This window comes from Kryptolebias marmoratus, linkage group LG1, assembly GCF_001649575.2.
Source record: "Kryptolebias marmoratus isolate JLee-2015 linkage group LG1, ASM164957v2, whole genome shotgun sequence".
Classification (NCBI taxonomy): Eukaryota; Metazoa; Chordata; class Actinopteri; order Cyprinodontiformes; family Rivulidae; genus Kryptolebias; species Kryptolebias marmoratus.
Window position 1 is genome coordinate 8818540 of NC_051430.1, and position 13021 is coordinate 8831560.

Here is a 13021-nt window from a genome sequence, read left to right on the forward strand (position 1 = left end):
TTCGCTGTTAGCTACCATTCTGCTAAATTTAATTTTAGCTACTGTTGTTACTTTTACCTTCTGTTCCGCCTCAGATAGCTACTACTCTGCTCCCTTTAGTGTTTTGTTATAGTTTTGCAATAAATAAGCTACTCTTTTGCTGCTTTTAGCTTCTAGCTACTGTCCAGTCGCAGTTAGCTTTCAGCTTGTGTTCTGTTTTTTAGCCTCTTGCTCTGCTTGTTTTAACTTTAACAATTTTAAGCCTTTTCGACAGATGTCGGCATTCACTCTGCATTTTTCTCAGAAAATGCCATTCGTCTAGTTTTACCTACGAGTTCCAAAACAACTTTATCTTGTCCTCATTATTATTGCCTGCTGTCAAATGCAAAGGGGAGCTGTGCTTTTGCAAGTGTGTGTTTTTGTTTGTCTGTTAGCAAAATATCTCATGATCCATTGAACAGACTTTAATGAAACTCACAAAAAGTGCTCACTGGATGTCCATCTACGACTGATTAGCTTTTGGTGTCAACCCTATACAAGATGGCCGCCATAGCCAAGCGGACGTAGGAAACACAAAAATGTCTCTAACTCTGCAAATTTTACATACAATGAGCTAAAATTTGGTGTGGTAGTAGCTGAGGATCATCTCCAACACGTGCTGTGAGCGCTACACGTCCAACGGTTGTGCTTCCAACATTAGCATTAACTGTTGGGAGTCGTCTATGTTGGTCTGTTAGCAAAGTATCTTCTGAAACGCTGGACATATTTTAGGGAAACTTTCAGGAAGTGATTACTGGATGTACGTCTTCAACTGATTAACTTTTGGAGTCACCCCAGTTCAAGATGGCCACCACAGCTAACTGGCCTTGTCCAACACATAAATGGCCATAACTCAGTCAATTTTACAGATACCATGCTAAAATTGGAGGCGGTTGTAGTTGAGAGTCCTTCTCAGCACATGCTCCAAGCATGAGTGGATCTCATGCGATCCAGCAATATGGCTCAAGATCCCTCCTCATGTTATTCAGGAGGTTTGACCAAATCGGTTGTAACTCTGTCCATTCTTATCATAAAATGATCTCCGGGCACGAAAGGTGGCAGGCGATACGCATTTCCTAACTACTATTATTATTAAACCAACACACACACTTCAAAGTGTATTTCTATTTTTATTTGAGTTTATATACACATATAAAAAATAGGGAAATATGTACAATGGTAATAAATATCAACATGTTTTTACAAGCGAAATAAGTTACTTAACACATTGTTAAAAAAACAAAAAAACAAAACAGATAACAAGGCCTGTAACGTACAGGCGAAAATGGGGAACAAAATCAAATTAATTAAAAAAAATAAAAATAATAAAAAAAAAAAATCAAATGAACACAGCAGAACTCGGAGAGAAAAATATTCGGAGCAAACAAATGCGTCGGAACTCAGGAGCGGCACAGAAATTCCATCAGTCATGCATGTTCTCCAGGCTTGTTTTTTTTTTTTTCTTTCGCTTTTTCAAATTCTTATTAAAAGACAAAGCTTGATTGTAAAAGGGAGAAATATTAAGACATAACCAAGTACCAGTGTAAAGAGCTCATTTTGTTGGTTTGTTTTTTTCAGCTTTTCTGCCTCGAGGGATTCAAAAAACTGGAAAGTGAACAAATTGTCGCTGATTTGCCTGAAATCAGCAGCTTCGTATTTGGTTTTCAAGCGCTGAAAAAAATCAAATACAACAAAACAAACGTATAAAAATTCTGCCTTTTTTTTGTTTTTGTTTGTTTTGGGTGGGGGTTCTAATGTGGCGGGNAATACAGCTCCGTCCGCTTCGAGCACGTCCTTATTTTTTATTTATTTATTTTTTTCTTTTGCTCTGGGAGGGGGGATACATGGGAGGGGGGCATGCTGACGTCAGCTCGTTTGGGGCAGAGCAGGGCGTGGGTTGCCGAGACTTGGGCATGGAACTGGCAACCCCGTTCAAAAAACAAAAATATTTTCTTTTTTCTTTTTTTTTTTTTTTTTTTTGGGGGGGGGGGAGAAGGAAATCAACTGCAGTCTACTTTGGCTTTTTCCCGAAAAAAAAATTAAAAAAGGGCGACGAGGCACAGAGAAAGGAAACGTGTTGAGATGCAGCCGTGAGCGTCTGTACAAGTCTTGAGCCATAAAATCTGTTTGTTTTTTTTTGTTCTTTTTCTTTTTTGTTTGTTTCAAAGTGTCTGAAAAAAGACCCCGCAAAAAAAAAGAAAAAAAAAAAGATCAATCGAGTCAAAAGTGATTCACTTGTACAAGGATGGTCCGGCTAAAAGAGGTGCGGGTCCGATGGCGGAGGGGATCATGCAACGTGGAAGCTGGGGGGGGCGGCCGACGGTCTCCTCAGCCTCAGGAGGGGTTTCCGTTCTCTCCGCCTCCTCTGAAGGCGCTCGGCGCGCAGCACGGAGCGTAACGAGGTCCGTGTTTTTTTTTCCTTCGCGCTGTGACTTCCTCCTCTGATCTCCCCGAAAGCACAAGGCGCACCTCTGACGGACGACGCACTGAAAGAGAGCAGATTTGCATCAAGTTAATAGACGGACGACGTGGTTCAGAGAAATCGTCAAAGTGGAATACGTCACGTTTTCAGCAGGATGACTTCTGTTTTATTTATTTATTTAGGCGGACATGACATATTGGAAAAGCCTTGCATTCCTTGAAGGAAATGCACAGCTACTTCCACGTCAAATTTTAGCTCAACGGCTCCAAAATCGACTGAGTTGTAGCCACTTTTGTGTTAGCTAAGGTCGGTTAGCTGCGGCGGCCATCTTGAATCTGACTGACTCAAAAAAGTAATCAGTTGTAGAGGCGCATCCAGTGATTATTTCCGGAAAGTTTCATTAAAATCCATCTGGTAGTTCATGAGATTTTTTGCTAACAGACAGACAAACGAACACACTGACATGGGCAAAAACACTACTGTCCGCCTTTTGCTTTTCGGCAGCAGGTGATTATTATATGAAGTGTAGATGCAGCTGGAACAACAAGTTAAATCGGTCCGTTCTGAGTTCTTTGCTGGCATCTCACAAAAAGATGGTTAATAAAACACTGGTCTAGACAGATAAAGGTCTTTCTTGGGTCATATGTTGACGCTTGTCAGGCTGGAAGTCTTTTTTTTTTTTTTTTTTAAATAAAATGCTCCAGCTGCCAGCTTCAGGGGGCGTGCGGGCCCGTTTCTCATCATTTGCCAGGAAAGAAGCTTTTTATGACGCACCTGTCCCTGGAGGGCTTTCACTCAGGAGAGATCAGGAGAGACCCTCAGGTGAGGCAGACTGGTGGAATACTGCAGGACACTTTGTGTCTGCAGCCACGGCAGCAGCTTCCACTGAGGCACAGGGGCTCTTGGACCTACTGTAGCCTAAATACAAATGTTGACGCCGCTAACAAGCCCGCCATCCATCCATCCATTTTCTTTTACCCGCTTCACCTTTCCGGGTCGCAGGGAGGTGGTGCCTGTCTTCATCGATCACTGCGCGAGAGGCGGGGGACACCCTGGACAGATGGCAAGTCCATCACAGGGACACATAGAGACAAATGTTCACGCTCTCATTCACACCTAGGGACAGTTTTAGAGTTACTAATGAACTTAATGTGCATGTTTTTGGTCTGTGGGATGAAACCGGTGTACCCGAAGGAAACTGGAGTACCCGGAGTAAACCGGAGTACTCAGAGAAAACCAGAGTACTCTGAGGAACTAGGAGTACCTGGAGAAAACCGGAGTATCCGGAGGAAACTGGAGCACCCAGAGTAAACCGGAGTACTCGGAGAAAACTGGAGCACCCGGAGTAAACCGGAGCACCCAGAGGAAACCAGAGCACCCGGAGGAAACTGAAGTACCCGGAGTAAACCGGAGTACTCGGAGAAAACCAGAGTACTCTGAGGAACCAGGAGTACCTGGAGAAAACCGGAGTATCCGGGGGAAACTGGAGCACCCGGAGTAAACTGGAGTACCTGGAGTAAACCGGAGCACCTGGAGTAAACCGGAGTACCTGGGGTAAACCCTCTTGAGCACAGGACAACATGTATACTCCACCCAGAAAGGCTCCATGTCAGGAAGCGATCCTGCAAACCTTCTTGCTGGAAGGAGACAGCTCTAACCGTGAAACAGTTCAGTGCTTTTTTATTAATTGTGTAAACCAACCCTGAAACTTAAACAGCCGTGTCATTCTCCGGCTCCACAAAGGACATGGAAGTTTGATGGATGTGGTTAGTTTAGCTCCTTGTTTAAAATTACAACCCAAAGATCTGGTGACTGACTGTGCAGTTAACGATTTGAAGAAGAACACCCTGAAATAAAAAGCTTTATCGGTGAGAAGAAACCCGTTTTAACGCCGTAGGAGGACGGAGGAGCTTCCTGGGAGTTTTGGACCACGTGACCACGAACCGACTTCTTGACGTCTTGAGTACGCCGGAGCCGCAAGTCGCCAACAGCTAAGTGGTTCACTGTCGTCAACTCCAGCTTCCACAGAGACTCTCTGTTGCTGTTTGGTTTCAAGTAGTTTTTCACTTAGAGGCAAGATTGTCATTTGCTTGAAACATTTTTTTTTTTTTTTTTGGGGTCCCCTTTTTTTTTAGCATCTCTTCCTAAAAAGCTCCCCCTACAGAGAAACGAAGCAGGACCCTGGTTTGTAAATTATTTTGTCACGTTTCGGCAGGTTTTGGGTTCAAGTTCCCTCTCCGAGACGAGGAGTCCGATCCCACGCTTATTATCAGAAGGTACCGCGTGACCCGGGTCTTTTCAGATAAAAAGGTGCCAAGTTCAAAATTATACACACTCCAGGTTGCCAACAATGTGCAATGAGCACTTTTTTTTTTTTTTTTTTTGTGGGGGTGTCTGTGCACTGTGGTAAGGTGTTAATTGCACCCATGACTCTTCTCTTCGAGGCGTAACCTCGTGAACACTTAAATCTACAAGATCTAACCTGTTTGAAGTGCGCCACAGTGTCTCATGAAACCACATAACGAATTTTATGGAAACCCCCGGTAAGTAATCGCTGGCTGTTCAGCCACGACCGATTATCTTGTGGAGTCGATTCAGATCAAGATGACCGCCGCGGATGCTATACGGCTATACCTCTGTCAGTACTACCGATACTGAAGCCATTTGGCGTGGTAGCAGTGAAAGTAATCCCTGAGTGAACAAATACAACTGACTCACTTTTAGAAGCAACTCCATTCAAGATGGCCGCCAAAGTTAGGCAACCTTAACAAACACAAAAATGGCTATACTGCGGACCATTTTAATGATATTGAGCTAAAATGGTGTGGTAGTAGCCGAGAGACATCTCTAACACATAATCCAAGTGCTAAAAGGTCATGCAAGAGTTTTGCCTAAAGCTTTGGCATTAACCGTTAACAGTCAACACTATCCATCTGTTAGCAAAATATCTCAAAAACCACTGGACAGAATTTAATGAAACATTGAGAAAGAAATCACTGAGTGAACATCTACAATTGATTCACTTTTGGAGCCAATTCCATTCAAGATGGCCGCCACAGTTGAGCAACTTTCACAAACACAGAAATGGTTATACTGCGGACCATTTTAATGACACTGAGCTAGAATTTGGCGTGGTAGTAGCTGATAGTCATCTCTAACACATACCTCAAGTGCTAAAAGGTCAGGCAAGAGCTTTGCCCAAAGCGTTGGCATTAACTGCTAAGAGTTTGTTTGTCTGTCTGTTAGCAAAATATCTCACTCAATTTAGCAAAACTCTCAGAAAGTAATCCTTAAGTGAATATCTACAATTGATTCACTTTTGGAGCCAATCCCATTCAAGATGGCCGCCACAGTTGAGCAACTTTCACAAACACAGAAATGGCTACAGTGCGGACCATTTTGCTGACATTGAGCTAGAATTTGGCGTGGTCGTAGCCGAGAGTCATTCTCTGAGCGCCGACACATCCCGCGACACCTCACAGTATCGAATGAGATACAACTGTCCTCCGGTTGTGGCATTATACGGTCTCTAACAGACATGACGATGGTTTTAATGGTTTCACCAGTTCACGACAAGTAAACTGAAGCGCACAAATCTTAAATCTGTTTGGACGAATTAAAAAAAAAAAGGAAGAAATTAAATACCTTCCACTGGTTCTTGGCTGCTTCCTCCTGGCTCCGGTAGTTTGTCGTCATGGCAGCAATCAGTCTGTCTGTCGGTCCATTCTTCCACTAAAACTGTGTGTGTTTCGTTTGTGTTCAAGTTGCGTTCGTGTGTTTGAAGTCCACAGTAACCCCAGGGTCAGTCTCTGGGCGTTCGGAAAAGGGGAAAGGGGGTGGGGGGGGGGATCTACGAGGTCACAGTCGCCCTGTAGTCCAGGATGGCTACAATCCACAAGAATGTGTGCTGGAGTGGTAGTTTCCTTCTCGGCAGTGCAAGCAACCACCCCTCGTCCAACACACGAAAGATAAAGCACTTACTGAGACGTCCACGAGGGTTCGTCTACATTCTCCGCGCCCCGAAATGTCACTGCGTCAACTTCGATTTGGAATTAACTGTTCAATTATTCCCTCCGCCGCTGCGGGGGCCGAAGGCTGCAAGGGACCTGAGTGCAGCTGCAGTCCGTGAGTCGGGGGGGGGAGGAAAGTCCTCGTTCAAACTGCCCGGCGTCGCGTTAAATTAAAGTGGAAGAAATCGAAGAAGTCCTCCAGCAGTGAATGTGGGGGATGGGGGTGGGGGTCTTACTATATGGTCCTTCATTTATAACCCCCCCCCTCCTCCTCCTCCCTGCATCGTTCATTCTAGTTTGCTTTTCCTTCCCATTTAACTTCCTCTCCTGCCACCGGGGGGACATGATTGTCGTCTTGCTTGCAGGTTAATTAGTCTGTTTTTTCTTTCTTTCTTTTTTTTTCTTTTTTTTTTTAAACAGCGCTCTCTCTCACACTCCTGGCTCACGAGTAAAAAAAAAAAAAAAAAACACGAGGAAGACTCGCTTCCGTTTACGTTTTTAAGTGCAATAAGCAGAAAACGCCCCAAAAACATCGAATTGGTCCGAGTCTCCAGGCAGTCCCCCCCCCCCCCNCCCCGTCGTTCAGTGTTGACACCCCCTTTGTTGGGTTGTCCATGCCTGGGGGCGGAGCCTCCTCTGCGCTCGTCCTTTTTGTTAAAGTACAAAATTTACACAGGTGGCAGTTGCGCGGTGGAAGCAGAGAGAGGCGCGACCACGACTGCGTGTCGCCCCCGAAACGCGGCGATTACAGGAATGCATGTTGGCGACGTCGGTGTGTGAAGTGTGTGTGAGTGTGTGTGTGTGTGTGTGTGTGTGTTCAACATGCTGTGTGCTGGAAATGTCTACGGAGAGCCAAACAGGCATTGGCAGAGTGAGACAGAGAGCATGGGAGTCAGAGAGAGCAGGCGTCCCTCAGAAGGAGAGAGGTAGGTTAGTTGTTTTTGTTTTGTTTTGTTTTCCACCTCGTGGGGGGGGGGGTCAAAGACGGTGGAGGACGGGCCTAGACGGACGACTCCTCGGGGTTCGCGTCTGGCAGGACGCTCCTCTGCTGGAGGGTACGTCGGAGCTCCTCCTTGAAGGGGCTGGAGTAGTCGTTCCCGCCCACGCCCACGCCCAGGCCCCCGAGCCCGCCGCCCCCAGCGCCGGCACTGCTAGCCCTCTCCTCCCCCGCCGCGCTCAGGTTGAGGCGGATGTAGCCGTTGGCGCTCGAGCCCCGAATGTTGGTGAGGCTGAGGCGGCTGGGGGAGTGGATGGGCTGGCCGGGAATGGCGCTGGGCGACGCCGTGCCGCCGACGCTGCCAGGCCCCAGGGCGTGTCCGGGAACGATCTTCAGCGAGCCGTCCGAGTAGTAGTAGTTGGCGCCCGTCTCCCAGAAGCGGTCCTCGTCGCTCGGCATCTTGCTGGGGACGAAGGTGGGCGGCTCCTTGGGCAGGGTGATGGGGTAGACCAAGGTGCTCTCCAGAGGCTTCATGTCAGCCCCCTTTCCCAGCGCCAGCTTCAGCCTGCGGCGCAGGTAGAGGGCCACGACGAGGAGCAGCAGGCACGCCGCACCAAGGGTGATGACCAGCACCCAGAAGAGCCCCATGCTGCTGTCCGGCGCGCGGGCTTCCATGAACACCGGAGCGCTGGCGACCACGGCCACCTGGTAGCGCTCCGTCTGAAACCTGACCCCCTGCTCTTCGGAGTAGCAGACGTAGCGGCCCGCTTGCATTTGGCCCGCTTCAGGGACGATGAGGGCTCGGAGGGCCCGGTCGAAGCGCGGCCCTCCGCCCTCCGGGTCACCCAGCTGCAGCTCACGGTCGTTGATCGCCCAGACAGGCTGAGCCAGGTTGGACACAAGTTGGCAGGGGAGGACCATGTCGGACCCCACGACCACCGTGACGTTTCTCAGGCGGGAGGGATCTGCAGAGGAACAGGACGGACGGGGAAGAAAAGGATAGAGAGAGCGGCCGTGACTCGAAGTGTCTTCTCTTTAGCACGCATTCACTACGTCCTGAGAGCTAATTGGCTCGTGCACCGACCGGCGACTCCCACACGGGGTCACCGGTGAGGTACGGCCTCCGGACTCACCAGGGCTGGGGATGGAGACGGGCTTGTCGAACTTGGGCTTTCCGCGGCTGAATCTCTCGAGCGTCAGGTCCTGCGAGAGGGAGGAGGTGGACCTGGACACGGGAGGGTCAAAGCATAGGTTTGCAAAGAGGGACTGTATTTCCAGGCATGAAAGATGGTGGACACAGTCGAGCTTTCTGCGTGCACGCGTGCACCTTAAACTACGGTCAAACGCTACCGTGGCCGTCTGTTCAGGCAGCAGGCCTAGCCTTATCGGAACTGGAATAGAAGAGGAAAGTCTCACCCTCGGTGGAGGTCGATGCGGACGCAGGCCCGGCCCTCGTTGTCCCACGCGCAGTAGGGGTCCCTGGCGAGCAGGCAGTCTGGCTGCGACTGGTAGCGGCTGCAGTTGGCCAGGGGCAGCTGGAGGACCTCCAAGCGAGAGCCGATGTACAAGTACTTCTGTGGAGTCAGAGGAGGAAAGACAAGTAGAGGGAGAAGGAGAGTGGGTGAGTTACGGGTTGGGGGGAGATAACGGGATAATCGCTCTCAATCACAACAACATCCGCCCTTGACCCCTCCTCCGATTCGATCCGGTTTACGGCCTGCTTTTGCCAAAGCCGTCATAAAACATGCCCGGTCACGGCTAAGCCCGCGTTAAACGAGGTAAGCGGCGAGAACGGCCCAATCGAAGCTCATCGATCGGCGGGACGGTCCGCCGCTGGGACCCGACGGCTCAGCGGGCTGAGCTGACCGCAGGCCGGAGGACCGACGGAGGCAGGGGGTGGGGCTTCAATTCCCCCCGCCGAGCAGAAGGCCTGTAATCGCTGTGATCACGGAGGGGAGCTTTCAGCTTTACGGGGTATCGGCTGAGCTGAGAACGGGCCAGCGCGGAGTAAAACGTTTGGTCTGTGGCACCAGGAAAATGGCCACCTCCGGCCTGCTGTCAGCGGATCAATAACTGTAAGCAGGGGGATGAACGGATCATCTCAGACGAAGTAAAAGGGGAGTATCTCTGAGCATAAAACAACTCTAAATGGCACTCTGAACAAATTATGGCAAGATAATGTAATAGAAATTGCCAAATGTGCTCCAAAGGAAGGTTCCCATCACACAAAACGGACTTTGTGCAGTTGTCACTCACTGCAGAAGGTGAAGGCGGACAATAACAGTTTTGCTTGTGTCTGTTAGCAAAATATCTCACGACCCCCTGGACGAATTGGAACGAAACTTGCAGAGAGTAGTCCCTGGAGGCACATGTACGAATGAATACATTTTGGAGTCAACCCAATTCAAGATGGCTGCTGCAGCCAACTGACAATAAAAACGCATAAATGGTTATAACTCAGTCAGTTTGGGAAATATCAAGCTAAGGTTTGGTGTGTTGGTAGCTGAGACTGATCCCAGAACTTCTCCTCTGAGCTTTAACGGATTGAGCGACATCCGTTTTCAAAACTTTGCGGCTAACATGCTGACGTCTGCTCTGCTTGTCTGTTAGCAAAATATCTCAGAAACTACTTAACGGATCTCGTTAAAACTTCTAGAACATAATCATCGGGTCGGCACCTAAAACTGATTGACGTTTGGACTTAACCCAATTCAAGATGGCTGCTAAAGCCAACTGACTTTAGGAAACACAAAAATGGCTACAACTTAACCAGTTTTGAGGATACGGAGCTAAAATTTGGCGCGGTCGTCGCTGTGGGCGATATGCATTCCTTCAAGAAATGCTGGGCGATTATTTTGTACATGTCAGAAAAAAATAATGAAAAACACCACCTGTCAAGTTCCGTAGAGACCCTAAGGACGGACTCAGGCGCGCAGGAGTTACGGCCGCCCTCCAGCTGTAAATCAGTTTCTCTTTAGAGCTCAATGAATGGGAAGCGTTTGGAAATGACAGCAATTTTGTTTACGGGGCGACCTCTGGAAAACGACGGGAGGTTTATGGTTTTCGTAGCACCTTCCCTGCGTTTTCTGGAGCTGACAAGGTCCACGGGAAACGATCCATCCTCCCCTCCCCCAACACAGAGCTGGAAGGACTGATCCAAAAAAAAAAAAGGGACAAATCTTACCTTGGAGTGGGAGATGGTCAGGCTGTCCACGGGCCGGGCCGAATCGAACAGCTGGATCTCCTCGATCACGTGGACCTCAGCGCCGCCCAGGATCACCACCCTCTGCAGCCAGCCCTCCGCTGCGGGAGGAGGAGGGGAAACCGAGCTCACGTTAACGGCACAAAAATGGCGACAAGTCGGTCAATTCTAAATACATTGACCTGAAATTTAACGTGGAAGTAGCTGGGACTGATTCCTGCAACATATTCTGAGCACAAACAGATTGCACGAGATTTTAATTTAAAGTATTGCCATTATCTACTGCAGTCAATTCTGTCTGTCTGTTAGCAAAATATCTCACAAACCACTGGGTGGATTTTAATGAAACTTGCACAAAATAATCATTGGATGTACATCTACAAATGATTAACTTTTAGAGTCAACTTCATTCAAGATGCCCGTCGCAGCTAACTAACCATACAAAACAGAAGAATGACTACAAGTCAGTCAATTTTGGATAAATTGACCAAATATTTAACAAGGAAGTAGCTGGGACTGATTCCCGAAACATACTCAATGCACAAGACTTTAGCTTCAAGTTTTGCCTTTAACTACTGCAGTCAATTCCGTCTGTCTGTTAGCAAAATATCTCACGAAACCACTGGACGGATTTGAACGAAACTCTCAGGACGTAATCGCTGGCTGTGGATCTGCAACTCATTCAGTTTCGAAGTCAGTCCTGTTCAAGGGGGCCGGTCAGTTTTACAGATATTAAGATGTGGTAGCAGCCGGGAGTCGTTCCCAACACGTGCTCTGAGCGTGACATCACGTTAACTTTCGTACCTTGACCAAATCGACTACAAGTCACTGCATTACATCGTCTCGGAGCGCCAAACATTATAAATATTTCAACAGCACTTACACGGTGTTGGGCAAACACCCTCGATGGCAGAACGTGTTTATTTGTATTGTATTAATATTCTGCAATAAACCGATCCAGGCAACACTAGTCGTTTGAAAAATTCATGGCAAGCTTTAAATAGTAATGACGGCCTGATAAATTCAGCCGCGTGACGCGAACGCATGCAAATGCTCCGGTTCACCGCGGCGACTCGAAGGCATCAGCCCGGCACTCCTGAGTGGCTCCTTACGAACCCAACCGGAGCGGCTAAATATTGACGGCCTCTCTGCCTTCGTGCTCTTCCTTTCAGGGCCTTCAAATTATCCCTCCGAGGGAAGTTTAAGGGCCTATTTTTAAGAAAAAAGGAAGAAAAAAAACCCACTTCTGCCACAGTGGGAGAAACAGAGGTGAAACTAGAAACAGAAACGCTCGGAAATAATTTGATGTTACTCGTTAGAGCTGTGAAAATGTAAAAATATATATTTAAGACTTCTGCGCGGGGGGAATCACGTCCACGACGAATGGACACACGGTTCCGTCAACCTTTTATCTGTCGGTTTCTTTTACAAACTTTAATGCAAAATAAAAATTTTAAATTTTCAGCTCAGGGAGAAAACGGGTAAACATCCCCCCCCCTTTGTCCAATGCCGAGCACCGCGGCAGCGAGCTGTTTACAAGGGTTTTTTTGTTTTTTCCAACAGAGCGGAGACCGAGGGAGGGTAAACATCATCCGGAGTGGCGTCTGAGGTGGAGGTGGAGGCACGGGGGGGACACTGCTTCCTCTCATATAGGGGGCCACTCTGAACGAGTTCAGATCCAGTCCGGTGATGGGAAGAAACGTCCAAGCCGCAACTGGTGAGGGGTGGGGTGGGGTGACCTTGATGTGTGGAAACGGCGTTTACGTGCTAAAATGTGCTGTCCTGTGTGGTCGGGGAGATTAGGAGGCTGTCATGGGAGGTGTGAAAAAAAAAAAGAAAACCTAACCCAGCAGCTGAAGGAAGGCTCGAAGGAAAAGAATATACGCGCACACACACACACTCGCACACGCGCGCGGAGGCAAAGAAGGCAGCAGGCGTATCATCACACTCGCCTCTCGCGGCGTCAGGGACCGGCATCGACTAATCCCTCAATCCTCGCAGCCCGGTTCTCGCTGAAAAACAGTCCCGACAAGCGCTCCCTGTCTCTCCCCCTCCCTCCCCCTCCCCGCTCTCTCTTTGCACATCAGCTGTCGCTACGCCGCGGCTAATAGCTAATCAAGCCAGGAGCCCAACTGGCGCGGCGAGCGCACGCCTGCCAAGGGCCCTGTTGAGTTTGGGCTGCGAAGCGCGACAAGCGGGATGACTTGCGCTTGGCTCGGCGAGCTACTAATGCGCGCACCTGTGTGTGTCGCCTGTGTGTGCGTCCGGATCGCCCCCCCTCCTCCCCCTTGCTTGGCAGCGGCGAATCCTGGAGTCCGCTGTTGTCACGCTGTCAGCGTCTCCCCCGGTCGCTCTGCCAGCGCAGTGATCTAAATGGTAAGCAGTCGAGTCCCCTCCTCAGCCGTTGGACAGGGACACATTAGAACCCCCCC

General features: G+C 48.8%; 1 protein-coding gene and 1 long non-coding RNA gene across 2 annotated transcripts in view; both read right to left on the reverse strand.

Moving 5' to 3' along the window:
- Positions 1–1978: 1978 nt before the first annotated feature.
- LOC112450455 lies at positions 1979–6544 on the reverse strand. The gene is made up of 2 exons (XR_003039091.2): positions 6086–6544; positions 1979–2504 (listed from the first exon to the last, which is right to left on the reverse strand). It is a non-coding gene; the product is annotated as an uncharacterized LOC112450455 (long non-coding RNA).
- Positions 6545–6693: 149 nt separating this feature from the next.
- Positions 6694–13021, reverse strand: part of sema4c (sema domain, immunoglobulin domain (Ig), transmembrane domain (TM) and short cytoplasmic domain, (semaphorin) 4C) — a 104241-nt gene continuing 97913 nt past the window's right edge. Inside the window, exons 13-16 of the mRNA XM_017414642.3 lie at positions 10572–10690; positions 8804–8961; positions 8521–8612; positions 6694–8352 (exon numbers count right to left, since the gene is read on the reverse strand). Of these exons, the coding sequence (XP_017270131.1) occupies positions 7451–8352; positions 8521–8612; positions 8804–8961; positions 10572–10690 (1271 nt within the window). The 3' untranslated portion in view covers positions 6694–7450. The remainder of the gene's footprint in view (positions 8353–8520; positions 8613–8803; positions 8962–10571; positions 10691–13021) is intronic.